Raw genomic sequence first — 17,793 nt, 5'->3', positions numbered from 1 at the left:
TTAGAATTTCTCTGCTGGAGACTTGGTGACTCTCAACAATTCTGGAGTATTTTCAGAAATTATCTATGTTTACATTATTTCTTCCTTTTTTCCCCTCTTTTGTCTTCTTCTGGAATTCTAATTATATTGGATTTTCCCTATATCTTTCCTTTATTTTCACTTCTCTTTTATATTTTTTAATTTCATCATCTCTCTGGCCTGAATTTTTAGTAATTACTGGGATCCAATTTGCAGTTTGAAATTTCTCTCTTCAGCTACGTGCATTTGTTGATTAATTTTTCCATTAATATGTCCACTTTTGTCTTCTGTATCTACAGGTGTATTCTATATTTTCTATTCTGTTGATATTGCCAAGCTTCTTTTTTATTTCTTTAGGCATGTTACACATACTTATTCAGATTTTTGTGTCTCTAAATTCCAATGTCTCATGTTTGCGTGTGCCTGTTAACCTGCTATCTGCCATCTGTCATTTGTTTCTGTTAGTTTGTAATCATACTTAGGTGAAAGTTGAGTTTGTGTTGTTTGTCTCACTCCAGACTTTACCTGTGGGGGTCCCTGGGGGACTCAGTCGGCTGAGCATCTGACTCTTGATTTTGGCTCAGGTCATGATCTTGTGGTTTCATGTGTTTAAGCCCCATGTCCTTCTCTGCATGCTGACAGCATAGAGCCTGCTTGGGATACTCTGTATCCCTCTCTCTCTGCCCCTCCCCTGCTCATGCTCTGTCTCTCTCAAATTAAAGAAACTTAAAAACACAAAACAAAACTTCACCTGTGGTGATTCTTTGAGGCCTATGTTAAGTGTGACACCTCAGTGTATAAATTTGTTTCTGCCACCTATAGATGCTCCCACCATAGGACTTTCATTTCAATTTTTTGCTTGATTTTTTTTTTTTTTGGAATGCACAGTTAACGTATTTAATGTATGCAGGGATAGATTTAGATACCAAAAGTCCTTGCTGTTCCTTTCTGCATGGTCACTTTTATTCCCCATTCTCTCTCATAGTAAAGGTGTGACCTCCTAGACTGGCACAGATGTTAGGTTCTGAGCAGCACGTGCTAGACAGACATGAAGTAAATCATTTAGGGCCAAACCAACTCTGTTGCTCACACCTTTTCCAGGGGTTCTGGTTTTACTTCATTTTGGATTTTATAGAATCCTTATTTTTGCATCAGTCCTACAATGTATTGAAAACTCTTCTGTTTTGTCCATTACTGAAATACGTAATCTATTATACTGTTGAAGATGGAAACTTTCGATTTTTATTTTATGATTATCATCATGGATTTTGGTTTTCCCATTTGATATGAATCTTTTTTATTTTTTCCTCCTTTTATTTATTTTGAGAGGGAGAGAAAGAGAGAGAGCATGAGCAGGGGAGGCACAGAGAGAGAGGGAGAGAGAATCCCAAGAAGTCTCCATGCTGTCAGCACGGAGCCCAAGGCAGGGCTCAATCTCACAAACTGTGAGATCATGATCTGAGCCGAAACCAAGAGTCAGAGGCTTAACTGACTGAGCCACCCAGGGAGCCCTGTGAGTTTTACTTAATTTTATTTAACTGCTATGTAATATCCCATTGCGTGAATATATCATAACTGATGAACTCATTTTCTGTTGAAGATATTTATATTTTCCTATTTTCAAAATTATGAAAGATGCTGCAGTGAACATTTATATGCATGTTTTCATGTGTATATTTTAGAATTTGTAACTAACAGATACCTTCCTAAGAAGTCTCCCTAACTCCCCGTACTCAGAATGTGACCTTATTAAGAAATAGAGTGCTTGTAGGAATGATTAGTTATGGTGAGGTCATTCTGGAGTAGACTGGGCTCGTAATCCAAGAGCACATGAAGATGGCCATGAGAAGACACAGAAACAGAGGGAGAAGTCCATGTGAAGACAGTGGCAACATTAGAGTTTGCTGCCACAAGCCAAGGAACACTTAGGGCTACCAGAAACCCAGAGGTGCAAGAGAGGATCTTCCCCTAGAGGCTTCAGAGAGAGAGAGAGCATGACCAGATTAACATCTCGATTTCTGACGTCTAGCTTCCAGAATTGTGAGAGAATAAATTTCTGTTGTTTGAAGGTAGCCAGTCTGTGGCACTTTGTTATGGCAGCCCCCGGAAACTACACTAGATTGTAGAAAATATGCATATATTCAGTTTTCATAGCTTCTACCCAATGCTTTCTAAAGTCATTGTACCAATTATATTACCACTTTCAGTAGGAACATTCCCATTGCTCTCCATTCTCATCAGTGTATGGTATTGTGTACTTTTTAAACTTTTTAGATTTTGATACGTGTGAAATGGTACCTGTTTGGGCCCGTTCAGGCTGCTATAATAAAAGACCACAAACGGGGCAGTTTACAAACAACAGAAATTTATTTCCCACAGTTCTGGAGGCTGACAGTCTGAGATCAGGGCTCCAGTGCCCTCAGGTGAGGGTCTCCTGGGCTGCTGTCTAATCCTTGCATTTTCACCTGGTGGAAGGGGCTTGGGAGCTCCATGGGGGGTGGAGGCTCTTTAATAAGGGTGCTAATCCCAGCCCTTAGGACTCAGTCTCTTCCCCAAATCCCCACCTCCAAATACCATCACCTCAGGGGTTATGTTTCCACATACAAACATTGAAGAGACACAAATATTTAGACCAGAGCAGTATTTTCTTATCATTTTAAATTTTTGTTTCCCTGATGACCTGTGATATTGAGCATCTTTTTGTGTTTATTTGCCTTTCAGATTTAGTTTTCTATGAATTGCCAGTTTACAGATTTCCCCTAGTTTCTTCATTGCTTAGTTTATTCTTATTGATTGGTAGGAATTCTTCATATATTCTGGTACCAGTCCTTCATTAGTCATAGAGTTGAGATTATCAATTTTCCTGTCATGGTTTCACATTTCACTTTATTTATGGTGTCTTTTAATGAACCAAACTTCTTAATTTTAATGTACTAAATGTATCAATACTTTCTTTATGATTTGTGCTTTTTGTTTTGCGTTTAAGAGATTTTCCCTTACTTTTAAGTTGTAAAATTATTCTAAAATTTCTTCTAAAATTTGTAATCTTGCATTTTTCAGATGAAGCCCTAGTTCTATCAGGAATTCTTTTATTACCATTGACAAAGTAATCCATCCTTTCCTTCATTGACTTCTAAGCACATATTCTGTTTTTATACATGTATCGATCTATTTCCGGGCTCTCTATTCTATCCTATTTCTTTGTTTATCTGTTGCTTCAGCAATATCACACAATCCTAAGCACTATCATTGTCCATTTTCTAACTTTTTGTGTTTCATGCTCCACCGAAAACTCTTCAGAATTTTTTCTCTTCCCAAATCACTATTAAATACTATTACTTAAAAATGCCATGTTAGCTACATTCTATAAATACTATTATGTAGTATTTTCACTATTGTTTAGTTCTAAATGCTTTTTAATTTAGGTTTTTATTTTCTCTCGGAGCTATTAACCATTTAGAAGTTTTCTGCTCAATTTCCAAGTATGTGAGCATTTTAAAACATTTTTGTTATTAATTGTATTTTAGCATAATGGTGATAAAAAATGTCTATGTGATGTAGATACCTTAATATTTGTTGCCACTTGCTTTGTGAATATACAGTTGTGTTTGAATATTAAATTGTATAATCTAATTGTTCATTGCTAGGTTTAAATTGGCCCATTAAACAGAATTGCTTGTTGTTCAAAAATTCTCTATTCTTACTGAATTTTACAAGTTTGACCTACAAATTATAAAATGAAGACTCTTTTCTTTCAAAATTTTATTTAAATTCTAGTTAGTTAATATATAGTGCAATATTGGTTTCAACAGAATTCAGTGATTCATCACTTACATACAACACCCAGTGCTCATCCTAGCAAGTGCCTTCCTTAATGCCCATCCCCCATCGAGCCCATCCCCCACCCCAGCCCTCCATCAACCCTCAGTTTGTTCTCTATCTTTAAGAGTCTCCTATGGTTTGTTTCCCTCTTTTTCCCCCTCCCATATGTTCACCTGTTTTGTTTCTTAAATTCTGAAGAGCGAAATCATATGGTATTTGTGACTTTCTATGACTTATTTTGCTTAGCATAATAAACTCTAGTTCCGTTCACATCATTGCAAATGACAAGACTTCACTCTTTTTGATGGTTGAGTAATATTCAATTGTATATATGTACCACAGTTTTATCCATTCATCAGTCAGTGGACATTTGGACTCTCTCCATAGTTATCCTATTGTTGATAATGCTGCTATAAACACTAGGAGACATTTGGACTCTCTCCGTAGTTTTCCTATTGTTGATAATGCTGCTATAAACACTAGGGTGCATGTACCCTTTTGAATCTGTATTTTTGTATCCTTTGGGTAAATACCCAGTAGTGCAATTGCTGGGTAGTAGGGTAGTGCTATTTTTAACTTTAAAAAAAAATTTTTTTTAAATGTTTATTTTTGAGAGAGAGAGAGAGCATGTGCACAAGCGGGAGAGGGGCAGAGAGAGAGGGAGACACAGAATCCAAAGCAGGCTCCAGGCTCTGAGTTGTCAGCACAGAGCCCAATGTAGGGCTTGAACTCACAGACCATGGGATCATGACCCGAACCAAAGTCGGTCCTTCAACTGACTGAGCCACCCAGGCACCCCTATTTTTAACATTTTGAGGAACCTCCATACTGTTTTCCAGAGTGGCTGTACCATTTACATTCCCACCAACAGTGCAAAAGGGTTCCCCTTTCTCCACATCCTCACCAACATTTGTTGTTTCTTGTGTCATTAATTTTAGCCATTCTGACAGGTATGATGTGGTGTCTCATCATGGTTTTGATTTGTATTAAAATTAAGCACCTTTTATTATGATTGTGAATTCATGAATCTTCCTGTAATTCTGTAAATTTTTGCTTTATATATTTTGGGATTATGTTATTAAGTATGCAGAAGATTAGAAATGTTATATCTTCCTGGAAAATTTAACATTTTATCTTAATGCAATGACCCTCATTGTTTTTAGTAATGCTTTTTTATACTGATATGTGAATGTAAAAACACACAGTGTAATTTTCAACTTTTCTGTGTACTTATATTTTAGGTGTTTCACTTGTAAACAACTTATGGCAGCATTTAAAAATATCTAATTTTGAATCTCTATTGTTAGTAGGTAAGTTTATACCTTTCATATTTAGTAGTGATATACTTGGGTTTATTATATCAATTTATTTTGTTCTAATAAATATGTATTTTCTATGCATATTTTTTGTCCCTTTACTGGCATTTATTGAATTGATCAAATTTTCTACTATCCCCCTTTTCTCTAATAATTTTAAAGTTATTCTGTATTTTATCTTTAATTGCTTACCCTTAAAGTTTGAACAAAAACATTTGGTTAGCAGTCTAAATGTAATTCGTATCTCTATTCTACTTTGGAACACATGGAGCCTGAAATATTTTAATTCTGATCTTTCCACTCTAGTTTTCATGTTATTTTTTCCCAGGATTTTCTTGCAATTTTATTTGTATGCCACTCAAATTACTCATTTTTTAAGTTTATTTATTTATTTTGAGAGAGAGTAGGGGGGTGGGGGCAGAGAGAGAGAATCCTGAGCAGGCTCCACGCTGTCAGCACAGATTCCCAGTGTGGGACTCAAACTCATGAACTGTGAGATCACGATTTGAGCTGAAACCAAGAGTCAACAGTTTAACCGCCTGAGCCACCCAAGTGCCCCAAATTACTCATTATCTTAACTACTGTTTTTTATTTCCTTTGAATATTGTTTAGATCTCTCAGATGTTCTTTATTGTTCTCTACTTTTTCTTTTATCTGAGAGTTTCCTTCCATGAGGGTCTGCTAGTAAACTAACTCTGGGTGTCTTAAAGTGTCCTCATTTCATATCCACCCTGAATAACAGCTCCGGCATTTAAAGAATTTATTAATTATAGACATGTCTTAAGCATTTTGGAGATACAGGCATCTGATCAGTTTCTATGAAGAGTTTAAAAGAAGCCCTGATCTCTGTTTGTAAAGTACAAAATTTCATATTCATGTATATGAATCATGTTATATAAATCCACAGAATCCTTCATCATTGTTTGCGTAGCTGCTCTCTGAAAACCCTTTGTCCCCTCTCTCTCTCTTCTAAGTAGATGCAGTATTAAATCAATCTTTAGACCAATTTTAGGGAAATGTATTTAGTTTGGATTTTAGTAGTCTGATTTAAGAGTATTCATCCTCAAACTCTAAATCCAAAAAATAGCTTAGTATTTTTTACAATAAAGTCAGTTTCCAGTATTCAGTTGCTCATGGACTAAAGCAGGAATGGAGCCACAATTTGCTATTTCGGCAAGGCTTGGGTTTTTAATGTCCTTCAATTCCTCCACTGGCGAATACATACTGTTTATCATGTGCCATCCACTCAAAACCGGTTTCTGACATTCCCAGGTGTTGTAGAACATTGTATGAAGGTGATATAATATATCTTGTCCCCTTTAGACACATGATTCACTACACATAACCATGCCAACTTGGAAAAAATTTCTTAAATATTGAGAAACTGAAAGGCATAAAACTTTAAAATACTTAGGTGGACCGATTTCCTTGGAGCAGTCTAGGAAGTCAGCTGTTACCCTTAGTCTAGAAGGCTCTGAAAGTGGAGCAGACATGGGTAGCCTTTTTCTCTGAATTGTGAGAGCAACAAAATGCTATCCTGTCACTTTCACAGGGACTTCTCCATTGAGATGTTTTGTGTGGAAGGCATTTCCTGACTCCTAGTTCAGTCTGCTCCAGGCATTTTAAGCACTGGCGTTTGTATACTTATTATCCCTCCTTATGTAAGTGGGCATGGTGTAGAGAAAGAACTCTGAACCAGAACTCCAGACAATGAGAACCTAGTCCAGGGCATGTGACCCTAAGCCAGGGCGTAACCTGTCTTCACTTCCATTTCTTTGTATATAAAATGAAAACAGTACCTGCACTACAAACCCCTCAAGATATCCTCTTACTCTCTACCACCACCCACCATCATGGATATTTTGAATTTTCCAGCAAAATGCTCAAGCCTCATGAAAATATCAGCTCTATGTTTTTTATAAGAAGAGTGTACTTTTAAGTGGTTTTGCAACACAGTGTTTGGTGAAATCAAGCGATGCAGAAAAAAAATACTCTGTTTAGGGAAGGTAAACCATTTATTCATTCAATAACTATCTAGCACTCAGGTACCAGGCACATGAGTCTCTCCTCTTCTAAAATCTGTATTATATTGAGAAGAGACAAGAAAACATGAGCAAGTAAATTCATAAGGCAATATCTGGAGAGATGACATTTAAGATGAGATCTGAATGCCATGTGATGGTCAGAGGGAAGTACAATCCCAGGAAGATGTTCAACGTTAAGGCAGAGAAGAGCTTGTCACGTTCATAAGACCAAAGACCAGTGGACAGGAGTGAGGAGTCTGAGAAGCAAACAGGAGCAGATCAAGTAGGGCTTTGTGAGTTAGCCTAAAATGTTTTTGTTTGACTTCAGCTTTGATGGAGAGCTTCTAGAAGACTTTAAGATAAATACGTGCTGGAGAGTTAGGAGAGACATGTGTTGAAGGTAGGAGTGAGTGGGCTATGTGGGGAGGAAGAGGGAGAGACTGCAATAGGTGTATTCATTTCCTGGGACTGCCACAACAATGTGCCATTGACTGGATGGCTTAAACAACCTATTTCTTACAATTCTGGAGGCCAGGATCTGAGATCAAGATGTTGGCAATATCAGTTTCTTCTAAGGCCTCTCTTCTTGGCTTGTAGGTAGCTGTCTTCTCCCTGTGTCTTTACATGGTCTTCACTCTGTTAAGTATGTGTGTCGAAATTTCCTTTTCTTATAAGGGCACTGGCTATACTGGATTAAGGCCTATCCTACTGACCTCATTTTACCTTAATTACCTCTTTAAAGGCCCTCTCTACAAATACAGTCACATTCTGAGGTGCTGGGAGTTAGGATTTCCAGTATGAATTTGAGGGGTGGGATTCAATTCAACCCACAGTAGTAGAGGATATAGTGTGAGCTAATGTGTAGAGGCAGGATTGGCATAGAGCTTCTTGACCGACAGTTTAGACAGCATCCAGAAGCATACTTTACACATAATGGAAGTCAGGTTATCAATAGAAGTGAAAGCCAGGCTGGTAAGGCTCTTGAATGTAGGTAAGAAGCTTTGATCTTCTGTTACAGGTCATGCGGAGCCTTGGGGGATACCTGAGCAGTGGCAGAGGGTTGAGTATCCATAGTTAAGCTGATTGTGTGAACACTGGGTAGTAGGCAGATAGGGACAGGGGAAAACTTGGGGCGTTGGACTCAAGTCAGACCCTTAAAAACAGAAAGGAAAGAAAGTAGGAAGGAACATTCCAGGGAAGACCTGCCAGTGGTGATTTAGGCAGCAAGGAGATAGGACTTTATCGTGGGAAACTGTGAAAGCTTACTGAAAGGCAAAGTCTGCTGTGTAAAACTTGCATGGGTGTTATGGTCAGGATTGACTCAGCAGGACAGCTCACCTGATCTCTATCCAAACCCAGCACCTAAAGTCATAATGGAAGCTGGACACATTGTCTTATTTGGCTGGAAAAAAATATAGCTTCAGAGGCAACCAGACCTCAGTTCAAATCCCAGCTCCTTCATTTGTAGCAGTATGTGATGGTTAATTTTAAGTGTCAACTTGACTGGGCCGTGGGGTATTCTGGGTGTTCCTGTGAGGGTGTTTCTGGATGAGATTGACATTCAAATCAGTGGACTGAGTAAGGCAGATGGCCTTCCCTAATGTGGGTGGCCCTGGTCCAGTCAATTTAAAGCCTGAATAAAACAAAAGGCTGACCCTCCCAGAGTAAGACAGGATTCCTCTTGCCTGATTACCTTTCAACTGGGGCATTGGTTTTTTCCTGCTTTTGAACTTGAACTAAAATACCGGCTCTTCCTGGGTCTCAAGGCTGTCAGCCTTTGGACTGAAACTATACCATTGACTCTCCTGGGTGTCCAGGACCTAGATCTTTGGACTTATCAGCCTCCACAATTACATGAGCCAATTCCTTATTATAAATCAATTTCTTCTCTCTCTCCATATTTATTATCTATTTATCTATCTATCATCTGTATCAGATATAGATATATAGATATGTATATCCATCTCTCTCTCTTTCTCTCTCTCTCTCTCTCTCCCCCCACCCACCCTTTCCCACTGATACCATTTCTCTGGTGAACCCTCACTAACACACAGTGTAACTTAATGTCTTTGAGCCTTAGTTTCCGTGGGTGTTTGATAGGAGTAATAAATCACCTTTCTGAGCTGTAGGATGACAGAGGTAATGTATATATTGTCTGACTTATAGTAGGTGCTCAATAAGTGGTAGGTTCCTTCTTATCCCCTTTAGTGGAACAAAGCCCAGAAATGACAGAACAGATACATGTACTGAACTGCTCTTGCAGTGCATGTGGATTGATGCTTTCCTTAGAGTGTTGGCAAAGGTGCTGGTAGGGCTTGAGCTGGTGTGGTGCCACGTGTGGAACCACATTTTGCCTGCATAGGAAACACCAAACCCTGGAGTAAAGATCAGGAAAAAGGCCACCAGCAACCTGTGTGGCCCTGGAGGAGTTCCCACTGTCACTATTGATGGCTCTATTTACTGTATCTCTACCATCTGGCAGGGAAAAGATTCAGCTCTTTATACAATTCATTTAATCTTAAAAACAACCTTATTGGGACGCCTGGGTGGCTCAGTCAGTTAAGTGTGTGACTTTGGCTCAGGTCATGATCTCTTGGTTCATGGGTATGAGTCCCATGGGCTCTGTGCTGACAGCTCAGAGCCTGGAGCTTGCTTTGGATTCTGTGTCTCACTCTCTCTGCCCCAGGCCTGCTTGCGCTTTGTCTCTCTCTCTCAAAAATAAACACTAAAAAAATTAAAAACAACAAAACAATAAAAAAAAACAACAACCCCACAACCTTATTAGGTTAGTTCCAGTTTGTAGATGAGGAAACTAAGGTCTAAACAGAATAAGTAGCTTTCTGGAGTCAAAGATGGTTAGAAAATGATAGAGCTGGGTTTGGAATCTAGGTTTGTCTGATTCTGGAAGTCATTCTCTTTCTACTAAGCTCTGTTAGTACCTCTTTTTTGCCTCTCCAAGTCCTCATATTTGAGCTACAAAATGGAACTAATCACACATGACTTACCTCAGCATACTTTTCTTTCCCTGGTCTTCGTTGCAGGGAACAAATGAAAATATGTTCCGGTTACTCATGATGCATTATAAACCACCCCAAAACTTAGTGGCATACACAACCATTTTATTGCACTTATGGATTTTGTGGGTCACAAATTTAGGCAGGGCATAGTGGAAATGGCTTCATCCTGTTCCATGATGTCTGAGGCCTCAGCTGAGGGGATCCAAACAGCTGGAAGTGAGTCCGCAGCTAAGAAATGGAATTATCTGGAGGCTCTGGGATGACTCAAATGTTGGAATTAGCTGGGGTTGTCAGCACACCTGTATGCGGTCTTCTTACATGGCCTGAGATCTTCGTAATATGGCAGCTTCAGGATAGTCAGACCTTGTACCTGGCAGCCCCAGGCTCCAAAAGTGAGCATCCTAGTGAGAAAGGCAGACGCTGCATTGCCTTTATGATCTAGTCTGGGAAGTCACGTAGCCTCACTCCTGCTGAATTCTGTGGGAAGAGGCAGTCACAAGTCGGCTCAGATTCAAGGACAGGAGCAATAGATTCCATCCCTCAATGGGAGAAGTGTCACTGGATTTTATGGCTCTGTTTTTTGTGTTTTGTTTCTTAAACCACCACCACAGGGTACACAGGTCCAAGGGAAGTACAAGAGAGCATACTGGAATAATTCCTTGCTATAATCAATGACATATTTGTTTTTAGTCGGGCACTCTGCCTTGCCAAGCATAAAACACTCATGTCTAAACAGTGTTGAACATGAACCGGATTTGGTCACGAACAAGCTTGTCTTGCTTTTTCCTGAAGAGAAATGCTTGAACTTTAAAAATCTTCTTTGGCAGTGTCTGCACTAGCATCAAAACATCTGAGAGATGTTGAAAATTCTGTAACCTCTCCAATTGCTTGTGGGTCATAAAGACCTGGCTTTACCTGCCAAGATGGGGGGAGGGGAACAGTAAACAGCTCCAGCTCTTTAAGGATCGGATTTTCAACCTTTCTTTTAAGGTTAAATACTTTTAATGGAATTAAGTCTGGGTCCTGTAGAAAGCCTCTGCTTAATTTTCCTTTTAAAAATAAGTTTCCAAAAGCCGCTATAATTTATTTATTTTCTTCACTTATCCAGCTTAAATTATTCAGGGGCTGTGTTTTGGTGCTTAATTGGGCAAAGCATTAATGACCCTGGTGAAAATGAGAGGGTTTGGCTGGGCTGGTGTCAGGCCTGTTCCTGTTAGATTCTATTTTCTGAAACAGGAGAGTTATTTATTTATTAAAAACTATTGACCCAAATAAATTGTCTGAGATTCATTACTGCACCACCAGGTGGGACCCTGGGCTTGGGGCATAAAGTGACCAAGGCCTTACATCATCCCACTCACAAGTTTTTGAGCCTGGTCTTAAAGGAACATGTGCCAATAACAAGTCAAAAATAAAGCGTACAGCCTGAACAAATTCGGAGATTTGTATTACTACTTTGGTGACAATCGGTTATTTATTACTCAGAGGTGATGGTGAATAAAGCTTTAAAAAAAATCAAATCACCAACGCTGCCTTTTCTCATATGAAACTATTTTTCATTGCTTACTTTTCCTACAAAACAATGGTGTATGGGAGAAAGATGGGATTTGGAATTAGGCAGACACTAATTCATATTCTGCATAATTATGTGAATGTAGATAAGTTACTCAAACTTTCTAAGCCAGTAATCTGGTTATAATAAAACTGGAAAAAAAAATACCTGCTGTTGCAAGGATTAAATGAAATGTGGAATGTAAAAGCCCCATTGCAAAGCCTGGCACCGAGTGACACATTAGCTAGTGGGTTGCTTTACCTGCTTTCTGCATCTGCGATGGCCCAGAAGAAGCAGAGGGCACAGCAGTGCTCCACACAGATGATGTGGACTTGAAACTCTTGTGGTCTGAGTACATCCAAGGCTGAACTTACTCATCTTCATCCCCTCAGCAAGGTTGGTAGCTTTCTCCCAAAGGAAACAGTTATGAGTGGCATTTCAGAGACTTGGGAAATAGGTTTAAGAGGGAGACATTTTTTTTTTTTTTTTTAATTTTTTATTTATTTATTTTTTTTTTTATTTTTGGGACAGAGAGAGACAGAGCATGAACGGGGGAGGGGCAGAGAGAGAGGGAGACACAGAATCGGAAACAGGCTCCAGGCTCCGAGCCATCAGCCCAGAGCCTGACGCGGGGCTCGAACTCACGGACCGCGAGATCGTGACCTGGCTGAAGTCGGACGCTTAACCGACTGCGCCACCCAGGCGCCCCAAGAGGGAGACATTTTTATATTTATTGGATGTTGACTATGTGGCAGGCAACGTACTGAATATCTCACATACATTTTCTCATTTACTTTTTGGAATGACCTTGTGAAGCAGGTGTAATGCTTTTTAAATTTATTTATTTATTTATTTATTTTTGGGACAGAGAGAGACAGAGCATGAATGGGGGAGGGGCAGAGAGAGAGGGAGACACAGAATCGGAAACAGGCTCCAGGCTCCGAGCCATCAGCCCAGAGCCTGACGCGGGGCTCGAACTCACGGACCGCGAGATCGTGACCTGGCTGAGGTTGGACGCTTAACCGACTGCGCCACCCAGGTGCCCCAGGTGTAATGCTTTTTAATCAACCCCTCCCCAAAACATAGTGGCTTAATACAACAACCATTTATTATTTCTCATGAGTCAGCTGGGTGTGGGCCAGGCTTGGCTGATCTTGCTGGGCTCATTCATGCATCTTGTGGTCAGCAGGTGGGTCAATTGCTGTTGACCAGCCTTGGCTGGCCTTGGGTGCCTGAACAACTCAGCTCTGCTCCTTGCAGTCTCTCAACCTCCTGCGGGTAATGCTGGGCTTGTTCTTATGGCAGTGGCAGGGGTCCAGGAAAGAAAAAGGAAACATGCATGTTACGGTCTTATTGACCAAAGCAAGTCATCTGGCCAAACCCTAAGTTGGGGTGGGAGAGTATATCCAAAGGGAGTGGACTGAGGGAGACATGAACAAATGAGTGCCATCAGTGCACTTCATCTCCTGCAAAAGGCATCATTATACACCTATTTGTAGGGGAGGAGATGGAGGCTAGCAGTACTGTGTCACTTGGTCACTGGACTGCTCCCTGGTACATCTCTGTTGTGTTCTTTCTTGGTGATCTACTGTATGGGGTGGGGATGTTTTCCAATCAGCTGTATTTCCTCTTCTTTATCATTAGTCTGTGTTTGAAATTTCATGTAAAATTTTCAGGACTAACCAATTGGTCCTAATGAAACTCTGTAGAATGATATCAAGGGACAGTACAGGTAAGTTACTAAGGTAAGTCTAATGATTAGAGAAAATGAAAGAGAGGCAGATATGTAGTTGGATGGAGTGCAAATGGAAGAAAATGAGACAAATTTATATTTCTCCTGTATATGCCGGTTTCCTTGACTTTGCCTGGGTCAGCTTCCCTTTCTCCGTGCCACCCTTTCTCAATTGAATCCCAAATCTAAAAAAGGCAAGATTCTGGTGTTGGCGTAGGCATTTATTAGCCCTTTGATCTTGGGCAAGGAAGTTACCTAACTTACCTTCTTTCCTTATGTGTGAAATGATAATAATAGCACAGATGTTGGTTGTGTAGGTTAGAGGAAACCTGCAGGTGAATGACCTGCCTGGCCTGGGCCCTACTGCAGCCACCACAGTTCACTGCTGCCCCCTCCCCCAACCACTCCTAAGCACCTCTTTGTGCCTGGAAATGCAGAAGAGTTGGCCTTCACCACTGCATCCGCTCTGGGTGAGCTGCCAGGGTGGTGCAAAAAGGCTGAGCAGCGTGAGGGCTGTTAATGCATTTTATGGCTTTGTTGAGCACCCTAAACAACAGTTATTAATTATAGGATGCTGTTTAGACACTGTTGCAATATATACATTTTGTTAATTGATTTGTATAGGCTCATATCTAGCAACATAAAGAATGTGCAGGACCATAACATTTACAAAGCATTGTAATTGCCTTTTACTGCACTCTCTTGCTTCTCGGATAGGAAACAAAGGCTGTAAGAAGAGGACAGACAACTCTTTTTGGCCATTGGACCCCAGTATCCAATGAAGTGCCCAGTGGCAGGGTAATACACCCTGTCTAGGTGCTCAGTAAATGTGTTGAATCAATGAATAAGTAACTTTTGTTTCTCTATTTCTCTGTCTTATCTCTTTATTCTTTTTTAAATGTTTATTTTTGAGGGAGAGTGACAGAAAGTGAGTGGGGGAGGGGCAGAGGGGGAGAGGGACAGAGGATCCCAAGCTGATTCTGGGCTGATGGCAGAGAGTCCCATGTTGGGGTTCCAATGCACAAACCACCAGATCATGACCTGAGTCAAAGTCAGATGCTTAACCCACAGAGGAACCATCCAGGCGCACTTCTTACCTATCCCGTATGAACCTGCAATTGTGTGTGAAGTTTGCACTACATATATGCAAATATGGCCAAGATTTATTCTGAGCCATTAGTTAATGTCAATCGAGTACTTTTATGAACCTTGAGTGGCCTTGGGGTGGTGGGGGATCATCAAGACATGCACAGCCCCTGCTCTCAGGGAACTGATAATTACTCAATGGCATGAAATGTTGCAAGACATGACGTCAGGTGGCATGGTCTCAGATATATGGGAGTGACAACAGAAAGGTGGTAACTTCTTGCTTAGGTACCATACTGCAGGGAAGTTTATGTCCCCACTGCTGCCTCTGCAGGCCCAGAACCCCAAGTTTGCTTTTCGGATCTGGTCCATCAGCCTCGGAGAGCCACAGCTGCACCTGCGTCTCCAAGATGGTGCGGAGTCTGGCCATTGCCTTCCAGGTCCACTGAGATTTACCCTGCCTGGCAGGTCCAGAGCAGCGCTCACGCTCTCCAGCTCTCGCGTGTGCCTGGCGCCCTCCCCAGACCAGGCAGCACGAAGCGTCCAGATGCCTGGCCAAGGGCAGGACCCGCAGCACACGCGCCAGCCCCGCCACACGTATGTCAATTCCAAGGGCGTGGCAGGGCAGAATCCCCTGCGCCCCAACAGACGACTCGCAGGCTCCAGTGACCACTTTCTGAGGGGGCCTGCGACAGTTATTTGGGGAGACGGAACGGGGGCGCAGGCGGCCCGGCTCCGCGCACCCGCCCGCCGCGGTCCTCCGGGAGCCGAGTCCTGCCTGGAGCACCAGCGCCCAGGAGGGTGAGGACGCTGGAGGAAAGTTGGGGGTCGGAGCCGCGGAGCCGGGAGCGCGGAAGCCGGGCCGGTGTCCGCGTCTCATGAATATGCAGGAGCCACCTCCCTCCCTCCGTGACGTCACGGGCCGTCCCGGGGTGAGCGCCGGAGCCGCTCCGGGTCCGCGCCAGTGAGCGCGGCTGCTGGCGGTGAGCGAGCGAGCAGCGCGGCGGCGGGCAGCTGAGGCCGAGCGCGGCGGCGTCCGAAGCGCACCCAGCAGGCAAAGCGAGGCGGCCGCGGCCCGGCGGGCGCCGGAAGGCGAGAGCCGGTGCGGGCAGCAGGCGGCAGCGGCAGCTCGGCGGCGGCGAGGATGTTGACCGGGAGGCTGTGCTGGGTGCCGCTCCTGCTGGCGCTGGGCGTGGGGAGCGGCAGCGGCGGCGGAGGGGGCAGCCGGCGGCGCCGCCTCCTCGCGGCTAAAGGTGGGTGCTGGGGAAGTTTCCTCCTCTCGGAGGAGGGAGGCAGGGCGGTCTGACGGGTGCAAGCGCGGGGACCCGGGCTCATGCTAGATTTGCACGCCCTCCCTTGCTGCAGCTAACCCCGGCTTCTTGCGCCCGGGATCCCCGAAGTGAGCTCCCTGCACCCCGAGAGGCTCCACCTGCAGACGCCGGCCCAGCCCTGGGCGGGGTCCAGGGACCGAGAAGAAGGGGAGGTCAGCGAGGTCGGGACAACTTTGGGGACTGTCTGTGGCGGGGTGGGCGCGTAGTGCGGGCGTCGCGGGCCCTAGCCCACGGACAGCTTGAGCAGGGCGCGGGCGCCGGGAGAAGAGGCAGTTGCCTGCTCTCGCCCTGAGGGAGGGCATCGGCGGGGGTGCCTTCAAAGGAGGGAGCAGAGTGTCTCTCCAGCTCGGAGGTGGGTGGAAACTTGTAGGCTCCAGGGAAGGCCCCCCGGCTCGCCCCAGATTCCCCCAGGGCGGCTGTGACTCTCCTGGGAACGCGCGCCCTCCGGGTGGGCCGTGGAGTCCGGAAGAAGTGCAGGATGTGACGCCCCCCACAGCCTCTCCGACTCGACTCCGCTCCGGCTGGAGCCGGCCGAGGTGCCCACCCGGTGCAGTGGGAGATCCTGACCTCCCCGCTGCTCCCTCCCAGACGGAAGCAGGGTCTGGGTAAACGCCCGGCGCTGTTAGAAGACTGTAGGCTGGCGAGCAGGGCGTACTTTGACAGCTGTCTTGGTGCGTGGAGATAGCGCTGGGTTGGGGGCGACCAGAGGGCGGATCTGAAAGAGAAGGTCACGTGCGGGCAGGATCGTGAGGGGAGGGGCGAGAGGAGAGCGGAGAAGGAGCTGGGTGGCGGTGGGCTCTGGGGAGGTGGTGGGAGATCTGGGCTGGAGCGCCCAGCTTAATGATAACTTGTTGATTCTTAGCGCTGTTGACGAGGAGGGTGTGCGCTTGGCTTGGGGGCTGTGGCCAAATTTGTCAGGTAACGAGGAGGGGGGCAACGTGGTCCCTGGAATCTTGTCTGACCATCATCAGGGGGCGGAAGGGTTTGCACCTGTAGATAAACAGGCTATTAGAGGCAACCTGATTTGCAAGCTGGCTTTGAACTAGAGCTTACCAGTGGCTCAGGGAGGGAATGTATATCAGGTTTAATTACTCTTGGAGGGTGAAGAGAGTGAGAGGTAGACGGTTTGCCGCCTCTGGACCTCGGGGATGCTTCTCCCACAACTTGTGAGCGATATATTTGAGAATAGAGTTTCTGCTTATTCTCTAACCTTACATTTTTGGTGACATGGTTTTGAAACTATAATCAGACATGCTGGGTTTTTTGTTTGTTTGTTTGTTTGTTTGTTTTCAGCCCCCTCGTGTATCCTTGAGAAGCAGTTTCTTTTTGGGGAAGACAAGGAAAAACTCATTATGAAAATTTCTCAAAGTGTGGTAAAGGAGTCGCTGATAGGAATCATTCTGACAGACGGTTGTTTTGGTAAAAACAAGGAGCTTCCAAACCTTTTGCCCTCCTTCCCTCATATAGGCACTTTGTTTTAAACAGGCAAATGACATGTTTTTGAAGATTTTTCATCATTTTGTAGCAGAGCAAATGGTATATTTATAAGCAGATGTCTGCAAACGGGGGAGCTCGCAGCAAGTAAGGAAAAGGGAAAAGCTTGTTTTGGTAGAGGACGAGGTGTGCTCTTGCATTGTGGAGTTCTCAGGTCAGAATAGAAAGCTTTGCAGAGATAAGAGAGAAAGATGAAAAGGAAAAAAAAATCCAGACTCCCAGTGATTCACGTGTATGTGTATAATTATGTGCATTTGAACCAATACTTTTCATCTTCCTCACTTAGAACATATTCATTTGGCGGTGAAAACAAGCCATTTGTCTTTCCGCTGTAAAAAGTTGATTGGCCCTGGAGGGGTCAGGGTTGCTGTGCGAATCCCCCTTCTTCCTTCTTTCCTGTT

The 17,793-nt window shown here is 43.5% G+C and overlaps 1 protein-coding gene across 1 annotated transcript in view; it reads left to right on the top strand.

Annotated features, from left to right (window-relative positions):
* Positions 1-15,332: 15,332 nt before the first annotated feature.
* The window catches only part of CLSTN2 (calsyntenin 2), a 603,527-nt gene continuing 601,066 nt past the window's right edge, over positions 15,333-17,793 (top strand). Inside the window, exon 1 of the mRNA XM_019437999.2 lies at positions 15,333-15,820. Coding sequence (XP_019293544.2) covers positions 15,712-15,820 — 109 coding nt within the window. The 5' untranslated portion in view covers positions 15,333-15,711. The remainder of the gene's footprint in view (positions 15,821-17,793) is intronic.

The sequence above is a fragment of the Panthera pardus genome, unplaced genomic scaffold (genome assembly GCF_024362965.1).
Source record: "Panthera pardus isolate Hobbes unplaced genomic scaffold, ASM2436296v1 HiC_scaffold_16, whole genome shotgun sequence".
Lineage (NCBI taxonomy): Eukaryota > Metazoa > Chordata > Mammalia > Carnivora > Felidae > Panthera > Panthera pardus.
The sequence above is the reverse complement of the archived record's forward strand: the minus strand, read 5'-3'. Positions and strand labels throughout refer to the sequence as shown.